This window comes from Mauremys reevesii, linkage group 15 (genome assembly GCF_016161935.1).
Source record: "Mauremys reevesii isolate NIE-2019 linkage group 15, ASM1616193v1, whole genome shotgun sequence".
NCBI lineage: Eukaryota > Metazoa > Chordata > Testudines > Geoemydidae > Mauremys > Mauremys reevesii.
In genome coordinates, this window is record NC_052637.1 from 16,337,048 (window position 1) to 16,353,431 (window position 16,384).

The following is a 16,384-nucleotide window of genomic DNA, read 5'->3' on the forward strand; positions in this document are numbered from 1 at the left end:
ATGGATTTGGCCCATCAGGGCTTTGGATCCAACCCATGGGATTGCCACCCTGTGGCGCTGCGGGCCGCCTGTGGCTCCTGGGGGAAGGGGGGCAGAGGGCTCCATGCGCTGCCCTCGCATGCAGACACCGCCCCCTGCAGCTCCCATTGGCCAGGAACAGGAACTGTGGCCAATGGGAGCTTTGGGAGAGGTACCCGCGGGTGAGGGCAGCGCACGGAGCCCTCTGCCTCCACTCCTCCAGGGGCCATAGGGATGTGGTGAAGTCCACTTCTGGGAGTGGCACAGGGCCAGGGCAGGCAGGGAGTCTGTCTTAGCCCCGCTGTGCGCCTCTGCCACCCTGGAGCCACTCCAGGTAAGTGGCGCCAGGCCAGAGCTTGCACCCCGAACACCTCCTGCACCCCGCACCCCAACCCCCTGCCCTGAGCCCCCTGCCACACCCCGCACCCCCTCCTGTGCCCCAACCCCTTGCCCTGAGCCCCTTCATGTACACCACACCCCCTTCAACACCCAGCACTCCCTCCCGCAGCCCAACCCCCTGCCCCAGCCCTACAGTCATGGCCCTGCATGCAATTTCCCCACCCAGATGTGGCCCTCAGGCCAAAAAGTTTCCCCACCCCTGTTCTAGGAGAATCTCTGCTCTGGAAAAAGAGTCTGCCAGAGATAACTTCCACTCTCTGTCCCTCCACCCCAAATGGGATTGTCCTTTCTACTGTACTTGTAGGCATGTCTCTGAGCCACCCCACCATCATTGCCGGACTGTCCAAGCCCCCTTAGCCAACTTTAAATAATCCCCACAACCCCCCTGCAAGGGGAGGGACCACTATCCCCATTTTATAGAGGAGAAACTGAGGCATAGACAGTCTAGCTATGATCACACAGGAGACCTGACTCCTAGCCCCTCTGCTCTAACCTGCTTGACCCCACTCCTTTCCCCAAACCAGGGATGAGCTCAGGAGTCCTGGTTCCCAACTCCCCTGCTCTAACCACTCGGCTGCACTCCCCTCCCCAAACGAGGGATGGACCCCAGGAGTCCTGCCTAGTCTAGTGCCCTATCCGCTGACCCACAATGTTCCCCCCTACACATCGCTGATCACCCCCATTGATTTCAGCTGGCATTGTGCGTGCTTGTTACACCTGAAAGGCCCCAGCACTCACCTCCTTCCTTCCTACCTGCTCAGGCCCAGCTGCTGTCTGACCCCTCCTGGCCCGTACAGATCCTCTGGGGGCTGCTTATCAAATCCCCATCATGTTCCCAGCCCTTGAAGCGCCTGCCGAGATGAGGCTGGATGCCCAGCTGAGCCCTCAGCAGTGCTGGGCAGTTAGAATATGCTTTGGGGCTGCAGACCAGGCAATTTCCCACCCTGCTGGGTTCAGTTCTCTTCCCTCCAGGGGGGCTCCTGGTTGCCTGGAAAACAACTCAAAGTGCAACAGAACAAGGAGGATGGACTTTCGTCCCAGTCACAGATCACCTCTAATCACGCTGGGGACATGGCAACCTTGCCAAGAGAGAGCTAATCTCCTGTGTTGAGATAACGAGCCAGCTAAGCAGAATGCAGCCCGGGACAGGCCTGGGGGCCTAGGCTTGTGCCTCTGCATGTGGAGGCACCACTGGGAGCCAGGACTCCTGAGTTCTATCCCTGGCTCTGGGAAGGGAGTGGGGTCTAGTAGGTTAGAGCGAGGGGGGCTGGGAGCCAGGACTCCTGGGTTCTATTCCCGGCTCTAGGAAGGGAGTGGGATCTAGTTGGTTAGAGCAGGGGGTGGGGTGGGGGCTGGGAATCAGGGCTCCTGGGTTTTGGTCACAGATGGAACTCTCAGTGCTTATCTGGCTCCCATTACTGTGGTATCTGAACATCTCACATGCATTGATGAGTTCACCCTCACCACCTCCTCTGAGGCAGGGAGCGATGGTTACCCCCAAGGTACAGAGGGCACGGAGGCTTCAGGTGACATGGGCAGTTTTGGACAGAGAATCACCATGCTGGAAAATAGCTATGCGGGCCCAGCGGAAGCTAGGCTGTATAAATGGAAGGGAACCAGCCCCAGTGATTCCAATGGGGTTACTCCTGATTTACACAGGGGCGAACGAGTGGAGAATCAGGTCGGTATGTTTGTTACTGTATTACCTTGAACCATTCAGTCACTTTGTCCTTGGCAACAAATAATACATTTTTACAGAGCAGAAATTACTGGCCCAGATCATCAATTGGTGTAAACTGGCATTAATTCCAGTGAAGCAACACTGATTTACATCTGCTGAGGATCTGGCCTAATCGATAGAAATTGAGCTCTTGTAAACTTACACCAGTTGGAGGGTCTGGCACCATGACTCTAATGGAGCTACAGCCCATTGATTCCAACCTGGGATCTGGCCCCATTGACTCCAATGCTGGGGTTATAGGCACCAACTCCATGGGCACTCATAGAAAAAAATTAGTGGGTGCTGAGCACCCACTGGCAGCCAGCTCCCCTCTCGCCCCCAGCACCTCCCACCCACCAGTGGCCCTGCTGATCAACTCCTCCCCCTCCATCCCAGTGCCTCCCATCCACCACGATCAGCTGTTTCACGGCATGCAGGAGGCTCTGGGAGGAAGTGGGAGGAGCAGGGATGGGGCGCGCTCAGGAGAGGGGGCGGAACTGAGTGGGAAGAGGAGGGAAAGAGGCAGGGTGGGAAGAGGCAGGATGAGGGTGGGGGTTTGAGGGAAGAGGACGGGTGGGGGAGGGACCTTGGGCAAAGTGGGGGGTTGAGCAACCGCCGTGCCTGGAGGAAGCCGGCATCTATGGCTGGGGATCTGGCCCATTGACTCCAGTGGAACTACAGCCCATTGACACCAGCAAGGGATCTGGCCCATTGACTCCAGTGGAGCTACGGCTGATTCCCACCAGCTGGGGATCTTGCCCAATGTCTGCAATCGCTGGCCCTGCCTGGAAGAGCTAGGTGGGAAATGTTGAATCGGGCCTGTTGGAAAAGGCTTCATGAAAGGAGACACAAAGAATGTGTGCAGCAGAGGGCTCTGGGGCAGTGACGCCGGCACCAGTGTGGTCAGGGTCTAACAGAGCGCCAGTGCCAGATTCAGGGGCCAGCTGGAGTGAGGAGATCACTGGCCTGGTGGAAAGGGCACTTGGCTGGGACCCTGGAGATGTGGGTCCATTCCTGGCTCTGTCAGAGACATCTGGGTGACATACTGCATCACTCTTACCTCCCCCACCCGTGTAAGAACATAAGAACGGCCAGACTGGGGTCAGACCAAAGGTCCATCTAGCCCAGTATCCTGTCTGCTGACAGTGGCCAATGCCAGGTGCCCCAGAGAGAATGAACAGAACAGGTAATCATCCAGTGATCCATCCCTTGTTGCCCATTCCCAGCTTCTGGCAAACAGAGATTAGGGACACCATCCCTGCCCAGTCTGGCTAATAGCCATTGATGGAGCTATCCTCCATGAACTTATCTAGTTCTTTTCTGAACCCTGTTATAGTCTTGGCTTTCACAACATCCTCTGGCAAAGAGTTCCACAGGTTAACTTGTGTTGTGTGAAGAAATACTTCCTTTTGTTTGTTTTAAACCAGTTGCCAATTAACCTGTGATGTAGGGTAACTACTTTTTCTTTCCACACTCCTCATTCAACGTGACCTATGATGCTGTTGGCCTGAGCTGAGTGAGGTCCCACAGATTGGGGTGGGGTGGGAATAAACAGGATGTTTGATGCAAGTGTGTGTGTAACTCAGCCCTAGATGTTCTGCCCATGAGTTACACCAGCAGGGCCTGACCCTTGCTGGGCTTATGTGAGAGGGTGATTCAGGCATGGGGCTAGCCCAAGGGCTGGTTTCCAGCTGTGGGCTCATGCCTATAATCAGGGGAATCCCTCCCAGTGTAAACACACCCACACATGTTCGTGTCTGTGAGTTAGTGTGTCACTGCACAAAGCTCTTCTCTCTGCTACTTGCTCAGCCCTGTGTGGCTGGGCTTTCAGCTGCTGACACAATGCAGATAATAGACAACAGCACCACGAGTCTTGCCGCTGGGAATGGTCTAACCGAACCCTTTTCCCACCGGAAAATGGAAATTCATCGAAACCATCATTTGGGGAGGCAGGAAAGTGTTTTTTTCAGCTAGGTTCCTCAATGGGGAATTTCAATCCGATGCATTTTTCACTTTGTCTTGAACTGAAATTTTCATTTTGGTTTCTGGACTATTTGGAAATTTCAGAGTTTGGTTTTTTTTTCTTCCCTATTATTCCCTCTCTTGCCACTGAATGCAAGGAACAAATGGCATCCATAGAGCTTTCTTTGTTTCTATTTAGATCTTTAGCTCTGTGGGGCAGGGTTCTGTGTTTGGCCAGCACCTAGTACAGTGGGGTCCGAGTCCATGACTGGGGTTCCCAGGCATGACCCCAATACAAAGACATAAATAATATCATAATATCTAGAAAATTGTTTTTTCTTTTTTCCATTTGGTAACTTTTCAAAACGTCTCCAGCTTTTGGGAAAATGACAGAAAAAAAAGAAAACCAGTGTAGGTTAAGAAAAAGGTTAAGAAAAAAAAGAGTGGTTAAAAAAAAGAGAGGTTAAAAGAAAGAACAGGGCAAGAAAAGGGAACAGAGAGCCCCCTTTGCAAAGGGCAAAGATAGACAGCACATGGTTGAATCAGAGAGAGAGAGAGAAAATGAGAGAGAGAATTCTCACCTTTTAAGTCTTTCTGTGGGTTTGGCTACACTTGCAGGTATGCAGCACTGGGAGTTACAACTGTCTTCATACAGCTGTGTAGGGAAAGCCCTGCAGTGTGGCCACACTGACAGCTACCAGCGCTGCAGTGTGGCCACATTTGCAGCATTTGCAGCGGTGTTGGGAGTGGTGCATTATGGGCAGCTATCCCACAGAGCACCTCGTCCCATTTTGATGCCATTTTGGCGCCGTGGGTTGTGGGAAGGGGGTGGAGGGTGCGGGTCATTCTGCTTCCTGTCCCAACGTCCCGTGATGCATCGCTTCACATCCCAGCAATCCCTGTTTTTCCGTCCATGTTTGGCGCCATCTTGACTCTCTCAATGGTTTCTGTGCAGCGCGATTTCTGTGGGAAATGGAGCCCGAACTGCTGAGGAGTATGCTGACGAGTCTCGCCAGCACATCATGTTTGGCAGTTGAGCTATTCCTTAAGATCCAAAGTGATGAGGAGTCCGACGATGATAGCGAGTCGCCTGACGCGTATGACACTAAATTGCTTCTGGCATTCACGGAAATGCTCAGCACCGTGGAACGCCGCTTTTGGGCTCGGGAAACAAGCACTGAGTGGTGGGATCACATCGTCATGGAAGTCTGGGATGACGAGCAGTTGCTGCAGAACTTTTGGATGAGAAAAGCCACTTTCATGGGACTGTGTGCTGAGCTCTCCCCCACCCTGCAGCACAAGGACACGAGAATGAGAGCTGCCCTGCCGGTGGAGAAGTGGGTGGCTATTGCAATCTGGAAGCTGGCTACTCCAGACAGCTACCGATCAGTCGCGAACCAGTTTGGAGTGGGAAAGTCGACCACTGGAATCATGTTGATGCAAGTTTGCAGGGCCATTAATCGCATCTTGCTAAGAAGAACCATAACTCTGGGGAACATGCAGGACATTGTGGATGGCTTTGCACAAATGGGTTTCCCTAACTGTGGAGGGGCGATAGATGGGACGCATATTCCTATTCTGGCACCACCCCACCTAGCATCTGAGTACATTAATCAGAAGGGGTATTTCTCTATGGTTCTCCAGGCGCTTGTGGATCACCGTGGGCGTTTCACTGACATTAACACAGGCTGGCCTGGAAAGGTGCATGATGCATGCATCTTTTGGAACACTGGCCTGTTCAGGAAGATGCAGGCCGGGACTTTTTTCCCAGACCGGAAGATCACAGTAGGGGACGTTGAAATGCCCATTGTGATCCTTGGAGACCCCGCTTACCTGTTAATGCCATGGCTCATGAAACCATATACAGGAAAGCTTGACAGGAGCAAGGACCGGTTCAACTACAGGCTGAGCCGATGCCGAATTACTGTGGAGTGTGCTTTTGGCCGTTTAAAGGGGCGCTGGTGATCTCTGTATGGGAAGCTGGACTTGGGGGAAAACAGCATCCCTGTGGTTATATCCGCGTGCTGTACCCTCCATAATATTTGTGAAGGGAAGGGTGAAACATTCAGTCAGGCATGGACCTCCGAGGTTCAAGTCCTGGAGGCTGAATTTGCACAGCCAGAGAACAGGGCTACTAGAGAGGCCCAGCACAGGGCTGCAAGGATTAGGGATGCCTTGAGGGAGGAATTTGAGGCTGAAAACCAACAGTAATGTTTGGTGCCTTGCACGGGAGTGAAGTGCAGTGGTTACAATGTTAGTAGGAATCTGTTTTTCCTAAGCTGATTTGCAGTGCCTGTTTCTTTCCTGGGCTATGGTATCTTTGACTTTCTGCAATAATAAAGACTGTTTTCAAAGCCAAGAATTCTTTTATTGAAAAGAAAATAACTTTATTGACAGACACACATCATTTTGGAAACCTAAAGGGTGGGGGGGAAACTGTGCAGTCACAGGTTTGAATATGTCCTGTCTGGAGTGCTGTGCAATGAGTGCTGCACTTCAGGATGCCTATACTGCATGGTGATGGGGGTTGAGTGCAGAGGGTAAGGGTCATAATTCTCAGGGCTGGTTGGTGAACGTACAGGTGTTGGAGGCGCTCGTGGTGGTAAGAATCTGGATGCTGGGGAAGGGGGTTTTGAGCTGACATTGGGGCACAAGGGAAAGAGCTTTGGGATGCGGGGAGGGGAGGTGGGGCTGGCGCGGTAGTGCTCTGCCTGCATGGTTACGAGCGCCTGGATAGAGTCCGCTTGGTGCTCCAGGATGCTTATCAGCTGCTTTGTGCTTTTCTTCCTGGCTGCTGAGTTTTTCTGGCAGCTCCTGCTTTCCCTTTCCCTCCAGTCCTGCATTTTTTGATTCTCTCTGGCAGAGTGATCCATAACTGCTTGCAGCAGGTCTTCTTTGCTTTTTTTGCGGCTTCTTCCGGAGGTTTTGGAGTCTTTGAGCTGTTGATAACATGGGCAGCCGAGAACTCAAGGTTGCTTGCGGAAAGGCAAAAAAGGCAACACTTAACAGAGGCAGCATTGTTTATATCTCAGACAGTTATTCCCACACAGTGAAGGAGTAACATTCTTCACAATAGCATAATTTTCCCATACCAAAGAGGGCACACATAACCCACAGGAACCCCAAAATGGTGAGTAAGGGGGACTGATTGCTTCAGGGCTGTACTGGGGTTTCTGTGTGTTGGGGAAAGCAAACAGCTGCAGGGGGCACCTACACTGAACATTTTCCACAGGAGTTGATCCTGGAAGATATCTCGCTGCTGCGGGTCACCTGGGAAGAGCGGGAGGGTCTTCTACAGCAATGTGGATTCCACCCTGGCCCCTATGCAGCTTGCCTGTGTGCAGCAATGGTCCCCCCACCCCTCGTGGCACAGTGGCGCAGACGCATTAGCCTGACTGGGACAAGGACCACGGTGGCTCTCCCAATAAACTTGCGCAGGCGCATTGCCCACGCTCTGGCTGAAACTTTTGAAGAGATTACCGAGGCCGATTACCGCAACGTGATAGACCACATAAATGCGCTATTCCACATCTAGGCATGCATGCATGCATGCAGAACCCTCCCTCCTCTCCCGAAAAATTTCCATCCTGAAAATAAAAAGCCGCTTACCGGGAACCCGCTCCTCTGTTTGTCCTCCACCAAGTACCGGCTGCTGTGACTGGCTACCTTCCTCCTGGCTTGAGAAGAGCTCCTGGCTGCATGCCTCCAGGGACTCCGGGGTGTCTCCCCCCACCCCAGTACCCTCACTCTCGGTCCACCGAAGCCGCAGGACCAGTGGACACTCCGCAGGCATGCCGCCGAAGGCACCCTGCCTGCCACCCTCCCAGCGACCGGCAGAGCGCCCCCCATGGCATGCCGCCCCAAGCACGCGCTTGGCGTGCTGGGGCCTGGAGCCACCCCTGATCAGAGAGAAGAAGTTTGTTTCTTTTCCCACTTTTTAACAAAGAGAGGTGAAAGGCTTGGAAAGGAATAAACACTTGAAAAGACAAGCCTACCTGAAGACCCATAACCTTCATTTAGTCCCTTAGGCATAGGTGTTTCAATAACATGCAAGTCCGCAGAAACAACCCAAGCTTAAAAACACAGAAAGCCTGTTTATAAAAGTTTTCCCCTAGGTTTAGGCTAGCACTGGTCATTTTTTAAGTAAGGACAGCAGGCTTTTGCAGCAAAGCAGCTGTCAGCAAAAACAGCCTCTGTGAGTCAGTGGATCACAGAGAAGGAGTTTGCTTCTTTACCTGCTTTTTAACAAACACAGGTTAAAGTTACATTAAGTTTTGCAAAGGGATAATGACTTAAAAAGACAAACCTAAAACACAGCCCTTTTGTATGTGTTATAATAAAAAAAGAACAGGCAAAAGCACCCTAGGCTTAAAACCCCAGGTTTTTAGTAACAGCCAGTTTATATTCCTCTTATTTTGTAAACCACTGGATTAGAGAGAAGAAGATTGCTTCTTCCCCCACTTTTTAAACAAAGAGAGGTAAAAGTCTTGGAAAGAAATAAACACTTGAAAAGACATGCCTAAATGAAGACACAGTCCTTTGGTATAGGTGTTTTAATAAAAAAAGAGCAGGCAGAAACAGTCTAGGGTTATAAAAGTAATGTATAGTGACAAAAAAAGTTTTTCCCCCTAGGTTTTAGACTAGCACTGCTTATTTTTTAGTAAAAACTGTGAAACTGCAGCAAAGCCCCGCTCTGCTCTTATCTAAACAACCAGGACCCTGTAACAAAAGCTGAACACCACATACTATAAACCATTTTAAAATGTGTTTTTTTGAAGTAATGTCTAAACCCCCCTCTTTTTAACATGAATAAACTCATGAAATAACAAACCTACCTGAAGACACATTCCTTTATTTGTAGGGGTGTTTCAATAAAAAAAAAAAGAGCAGGCAGAAGCACCCCAGACCTAAACACACAAAACTCTTACTAAGAAAAAGTTTCCCCCCAAGGTTTTTAGTGAGAACCACTTGAAACAGCCTTTTGAAGGTAGTGGATTAGAAAAGAAGAAGATCCCTTTGAAAAACAGGCTACCTGAAGACACTTTTTTTTATTTAGCCCCCTTGGCATAAGTGTTTCATTAAAATGTAAAAGAGCAGGCAGAAGCACCCCAGGTTTTAAACCCCAGGTTTTTAGTAACAGACGGTTTATATACCCCTTATTTTGTAAACCATTGTATTAGAGAGAAGAAGTTTGTTTCTTTTCCCACTTTTTAACAAGGAATAAACACTTGAAAAGACAAGCCTACCTGAAGACCCATAACCTGCATTTAGTCCCTTAGGCATAGGTGTTTCAATAACATGCAAGTCCGCAGAAACAACCCAGGCGTAAAAACACAGAAAGCCTGTTTATAAAAGTTTTTTCCTAGGTTTAGGCTAGCACTGGTCATTTTTTTAGTAAGGACAGCAGGTTTTTGCAGCAAAGCAGCAGTCAGCAAAAACAGCCTCTGTAAGCCAGTAGATCAGAGATAAGAAGGCTGCTTCTTTGCCTGTTTTTTAACACATACAAGTGAAAGTTATATTAAGTTTTGTAGAAGAATAAAACACTTTAAAAGACAAGCCTATATCAAGACAGAGCCCCTTGTTTAACATTTTTACATGCGTGTTTTAATTTAAAAAAGAGCATGCAGAAAACATGCCAGAGTGAAAACCACAGAACCTTACTAACAGCTAGTTTATATCCCCCTTATTTTGTAATCCAGTGGATTAGAGAGAAGTTTATTTTCCTCCTCATATATTTGAAGCATTATGTTTTTTTAAAGTTTATTATGAAAAAGCAGTATTGCCTGAGCTGTAACAAAACAAGGCCCCTCTTAGGGATATTTTGCAGAAGTTTAGCGAACTAAAAAGGCTTAAGATACTAGCCTGTTCTTTTAAAAATAGTGTTTTTAAAGGACCAAAACAACAACTGGGTAAGAATATGAAAACTGGCGATTAAGGGGCATTTACATATGTGTTTTAATTAAAAAAAAACCCCAAGATTGCTTTTTAAAGTTTGGATTTATACAAAAAAACTTCAAGAAAAAATAGCTTATGTAAAAAAAGTTAGCTGTTTTGTACCAGAGATATGGAGCCTGCCTCACCCCCGCTCTACACACACACACACTTACTTTTCTCCCCCCACCCTTCCCCTTTTTTCTTCTTTTTTTAATGTTTTTTTTTAATCTAAACCAAGAACAAACATTTTTTTAAAAAAAGCCAGAGCCACAGAGATCAGGCCATGGGGGTAAGAAAGCTGTCCTGAGTTTTAGGGGGCATGTTGATAACTCTTTTAGTGAAACGGTTTTGTAGGCAGCCTGTCTGTAGGTTGTTATGCTTTAGCATGGGCAAGTGTTTATTATTTGAAAGCACTTTTCCACTTTATGAGGTATTATCTCCCCCCATCTTATGGCCTATCAGAAATATTAACAAAAACAAGCTAAAAGATACATTGTAGCAAGGTCTGCAAAGCAATAGTTACAATATTGTTGATTATTACCTTGTCTAAGCCCCTAGACAATATATTTTGTTTTGTTTTTATAAAACACTTTTATGCAAACTGTAACCCTAGGTGATGTACAGCATTAAATAATATGAAATAGTAGACGAGAGAGACCTGAGACATTGTTGAAATCAGAGGGGCTCTGATTAAGTCCTAATGCAGAGGGCCTTGGGGTGGAAAATGAAAAGGTACAGCCGAAGCAGAAGATGGTATGATTTAAGAGAGGTTCTGGGGCTGCTTTGCAACAGTCCCTGGGCCTAGGGAGCCTATAACCCTCATGCACAAACACCAGGGGTGGGTGAGGTGTTAGAGGACCAGGCCGTTCATATACCTTTTGTTGTTATTGATGAACTGTAACCTAACTGCACATATACTACGGGGGCAACCTACCACCCTTTTGACAAACCCCACATCCCTGGAACTCCATAAAAACACACTTTACACAGTTATTTTCAACTGACATTTTATTTGACAACACGGCCTGTTTTGTTCCCAAAACACGCTCTAACTGTTAGTGTTTTTTCTTAGCAAGATTTTGTAATTTGCTGAACAAAGAAGATGTTCAACATTTTGCATTAAACATTTATCTGTTGGTTTGATGATTTCATCTAAAACGCTATTTGGGTTCTCGGCCTCTGTCACTTTGTCCACCAATTCTGCCCCTAGAGCCAAATGTTCCTGGGTTAAACAGAGGCACTGCAGCGCGTATCCCAGCGTGATGATGATATTTAACACACTCTCCATACACAAACTACCGCTAATTTCTTTAATTTTACAATTCACATCATCTAAAGACCAGTACACGCAGGCATGATGCCTCTGACCGGGGGCATCTATGGCGCACCCAGGACAATCCTCATTTTGTTTTTCTCTCAGGCAGTGCTTGATGATTCTGTGCACAGCCGCTCTCACAATTGCGCGCATCACAGTTTTACGGTTATGAACCGCACCGGCTTAATACCGAATGTGTCTCTCAACTTTAGATAGTACAGGCCTATAGAATAAGCGTCCCCCGCTGTTTCGGCATTCTGTGGAGCATCTGGTTTTGTGTCTGGGCAAAAACAGATTGGGCCCAAACCACCCGGTCCTTCGGAGCTTTCGGTGTCCAAAATCTCCAAGTCCTCTGAAGAACCATCGCTCAGCTGCTGAAAAATTGACAGTAAGAAATGCGTGTAAGGCATCTTTGTACTTTTTCATAACATGATTTTAAAACTTCTTACACCGTGTATCAAGAGATCCCTTCCGCAGGCAGCTTTTAAAAACAACAAACAACAACAACTGAAATATGTCTCTGGGCAGGCTTGATCCAAAAGGCTCTAGCCAACTGAGCATTGGTTCCTGCCAAACCACCCCTTTGAACGTTCTTACATACAACGTACCTGTGCCTTGTCTCTGTACAGACCTTCGTTTGGGTTCTCCTGGCCAGGGGCCGGAGTCTCAAACAAATCATGGCCCAGCGGTCTGGCCTCGTGTTTCTCCACCGCGTTGTTTCTGTGGGTACAGGCATCGTTAGCTATCCCTGTCTCCCCGCTTCCATGACCCGTCTCAAACACTGTTTGACAAAATGGCGTGTTTGTTTCTTCAGGGCCCATAGCAGCAACCGTATAACGTCTCTTCATGAGAAGCTTGACTGTCGGTGTTGGCCAGGGCCTTCGAGGTGCAGGCATCTTTAATCATCAGACCCGTTTAAATAGAAGCTCCTCCTCACTTAGGGAGGGACGGTGCATGATACTCTTAGCCAATAGTTTAGGGCTGTCATTGTAAGGAGGAGCTTAATGTAACTTTAACCTGTGTTTGTTAAAAAGCAGGTAAAGAAGCAAACTCCTTATTAAAAAGCAGGTAAAGAAGCAAACTCCTTCTCTGTGATCCACACACTCACAAAGGCTGCTTTGCTAACAGGAGCTTTGCTTCTCTGTGATCCACTGACTCACAGAGGCTGCTTTGCTAACAGGAGCTTTGCTGCAGCTTCACAGTTTTTACTAAAAAAGAACACCTGTTAGTCTAAAACCTAGGAAATTTTTTTTTTAAAAATTTGTGTTAATAAAAGCTTATGGGTTTAACTTTTATAAAAACTCCTCTGTAAAAGGGCTACATGGCGAAAAAAATGTTGAAAGTCTGTTTCTTTAGATAAGAATAAAACAGTTAAAAGGGAGGGGGAGAGAGGAGGGAAGGGAGGAAAGGAGGGAGTTGGCTCTTGTTTAAAATCTTGGGACTCTAGGATTGGTTCGGGAAAATGAATTATATGACGCTGCTGTAGAACAACCTCTGATTGGGCCGATCCAAAGGCAGTGATAACAAGTCTGAGAGGGTCTGAACCAGGGACAGAAAGACTTAAAAGGTGAGAATTCTCTCTCTCGTTTTCTCTCTCTCTCTGATTCAACCATGTGCTCTCTATCTTTGCCCTTTGCAAAGGGGGCTCTCTTTTCCCTTTTCTTGCCCTGTTCTTTCTTTTAACCTCTCTTTTTTTCTTAACCTACCCGGATACTGAATGCTTTTCTAGTCACTTTTTTATCATGTGCTTACTAAACAGACTCTGCCTGCTTCTCTCTCTCTCATTGTGATTCCACCATGTGCTCTCTATCTTTGCTCTTTGCAAAGGGGCTCTCTCTTCTTTTTTCTTGTCCTGTTCTTTCTTTTAACTTCTCTTTTTTTTCTTAACCTACCCTGGTATTGAATAGTTTAAATGCTTTTTTTTTAATTCACTTTTTTACCCTGTGCTTACCAAACAGGCTCTGCCTTTGTAAACTCCCTTTTTAAACCTAGTTTTTAATCATTTTAAATGCTTTTTTCTTAACCTACATTGGTATTAAATAGTTTCACTGTATTTTTCTTAGCCACTCCTTATAGTTTTTACCAGGGGCTTACTAAACAGGCTCTGCCTTAGTAAATTCCCTTTTTAAACCTATTTTTATTGTTTTTAATATTATTTAATAATTTTAAAGGCTTTTTTCTTACCCTACATTGGTATTGAATAGTTTAAATGCATTTTTGTTCATTTTTTAACCATGTGCTTACCAAACAGGTTTTGCCTTTCCCTTTTTAAACCTAGTTTTCAATATTATTTAACTTTTTTCTTAACCCATCCTGATATTTACATTTATCTTAAAATGTTCTATTCCTTACTCAAACTCACTACAAATCTCTCTTCTTTCAAACTAATTAACTCTTTAAAAACAAAAATCTTTCTATTCTTGAATAACCTGCCTTTACCAGCCTCTCTCCTTACTCAATCACATCCAATAACCTTTCTTTCCTTTTTTCTCTAAACCTTACTCAAACTTTCTTTTTTCATCTTTACACTCTCTCACTCTCTTCTTTCAACCTTTTTCTCTCCATGTACCCAAGCACAAACATTGTGGCAGAGCTCTGACCTTGCTCCCGTGGGTCCTGCGCTTGTAGGCGGTTTATGCTAGCCTCAGTGGCTCACTGTGACCCTCCACGTAGCCCTTCTCTCTCTAGGGCCAGGGTTACAGTCTGCTGAGCCCTTTTCATCATAGGCTGCAAGGAGGTTGGTGAGAGAACTCCCACAGTCTCTGTTCAGCCTCCTGTCCTGACAGGGACTTGACTTCCCCTCTCAGGAGCTGTTCCTGTAGTGGTGGGTTGGGGGGAACCCGGGCCCGCCCTCTACTCCGGGTTCCAGCCCAGGGACCCTAATGGTAGCAGTTGTTGGCAGCCAGCCTTTCACTGCCAGAGTTGCTACATTTCCCTGGGCCACTTCCCCACAGCTCTCCTGCTTCTCCCTTCTTCACCCTTACCTTAGGGCTCCCTTAACGATGGTTTGGGGGTGTCTTCAGTAACCAGCCCTTCAGCCGCACTTCCTCTCCTCTGGTTCCCTGACTCCCCTGCCTGACTGGAGTGAGCCCTTTTTATAGTATCTGCAGGGCCTTAATTAGAGTCAGGTGGTCACATTAACTGAATGGCCTCACCTGACTCTTTACAGGTTAATTAGAGTCAGGTGTTCTCATTAGCCTGGAGCAGCCCCTGCTCTGGTCAGTCAGGGAACAGAAAACTGTTAATCCAGTGGCCAGTATATCTGCCTTCTGCTATTCTGCTGTACCCAACCGGCCTGGGTCTATCACAACATACACAACACTTCCCCTACTCAAACACATACACATACACATTTTTTCAAAATGGTCGATGGCGCCACACTTCAGCGCCAACAGAAACGGGGTGGGAAGGTGGGACATAAGCCCTAAAAGGGGCGTGGAAACCTGTCAAAATTGCAGGGTGATGAATACTATCGAGTTCATTACTACTGATATTGTTTGCACTCAGCTGGGTAAGAGATGTGCAACTGGCTGGCATGGGTGGCTGGTGAAGCTGCCCCTGGGGGAGGCTAGTTCCCTGTCCTGCCTCTTCCGCTTGCAGCCCGGTTCACACTCCACCTACTCCCCATCCCCACTCCACCCCAGGCTCTGCCCCCGCTCGGCCTCAGCCCCTCTCCACTGCCACTCATCGTGTTCCTCCTCTCCTCACCCCTCCCCCGTGAGGCCCCCGACCTGCAGGGACACAATGAGCAGCGGGTGGGGGGTGTCTCGTGGGTGCAGGGGGCTGGAGGAGGGAGGGACTCGGCCAGGGGTGGGAGGTGGGAGCCTTGGGGAAGGGGAGGAGCAGGGAAGGGAAGAGGTAGAACGCTAGTGGGGCCACCACGGCCCAGGTGTCCAGCGGCTGTGCCAGGGAAGGCTTAGCGTCCTCTGGCCTGTTATACCCACCACCTATGCGGGCCAGAGACGTAATTTTATCTGATTCCTTGTCACACAAAACGACAATTGGAACAGGGACTTCAGAAAGCAGAAATAACGTCATAAATGAAATAAAGTTTCTCACTCCGGAAACAATGCAGGCAGCTATCTGTATAACAAATAGCATGGATTCCGGCCCATATTGGAATACCCGGCGATGAGATGACTGACAAAGCAACAAAACATGCTCTAAAAAATGAGGAGGTGGAGATTAAAATACCCTTAAATAGGCTGGAATCTGAAAGTCATGAAGGAACTTGCAAAGGAGTGACAAGAACTATGGACTAAGGTTCTATGACGTATGCTTGAAAATCCACGATAATACTATGCTCTGCAGTCAGGAAAGGAAAAGTGAAGTCCTCATTTTAAGCATTAACAGGTCATTGTGCCTTAAATGATAAGTTACAGTTATTGAAAAAGACATAAAGGCGGTCTGGGGAAAATGTGCAAAACCAAAGACACTGTTCATCATGGGGTATGGCACAGTGGGCAACATTCTATGGAAAGAAAGTTTCTTTATGAAAAATGGAATCTGCTTGGGATCAAAGATTTGTCCCCAAAGGGTCTGGTGAGAAGCAGGTTAACATACATCTGGGTTTTCCTGGACAAAGCCTCTTTTTTGAGCCTCCTTCCTCTGTCCAGGTGGATTTTTCAAATAACAGGCAACCTCCAGGGGGTTTGCAGAGCAGACAAGCCCTGCTCAGAAAGAGCCCCCAACTGGTCTGCTTCCTGATTGGTCCATCCCCTACATTTGCAGCTGATTGTTCCATTCCCCTGCAAGCAACAGCTGCCAGATCCCACCCACCTAGGCTTCAGTTCCCAGCCCTGGGGAGGGGGTTCCGCAGGGAGGGGCTGACTGATGACTGGTATTGCATCCTGAGCTTGCGCCAGCTGCCCTGCCACCATGACAGGGAGTGACATAGCTCTCCACCTCCAGTGAGTACCCCTGCCACAGGTACCCCCTCTGGCACCCCCAACTGTACCCCCCTCCAGCTCACCCCACCCCCAGCAGTGTCCTCTTTTTTGGGAACCTGAACTATGGTAACCCTATGTGAGAATGCC

The 16,384-nt window shown here is 47.9% G+C and overlaps 1 protein-coding gene across 1 annotated transcript in view; it reads right to left on the reverse strand.

The window, feature by feature from the left end:
- The window catches only part of LOC120383116 (butyrophilin subfamily 3 member A1-like), a 37,416-nt gene that overhangs the window by 2,178 nt on the left and 18,854 nt on the right, over positions 1 to 16,384 (reverse strand). The window contains exon 7 of the mRNA XM_039500741.1: positions 1,156 to 1,226. Within this exon, the coding sequence (XP_039356675.1) occupies positions 1,156 to 1,226 (71 nt within the window). The remainder of the gene's footprint in view (positions 1 to 1,155; positions 1,227 to 16,384) is intronic.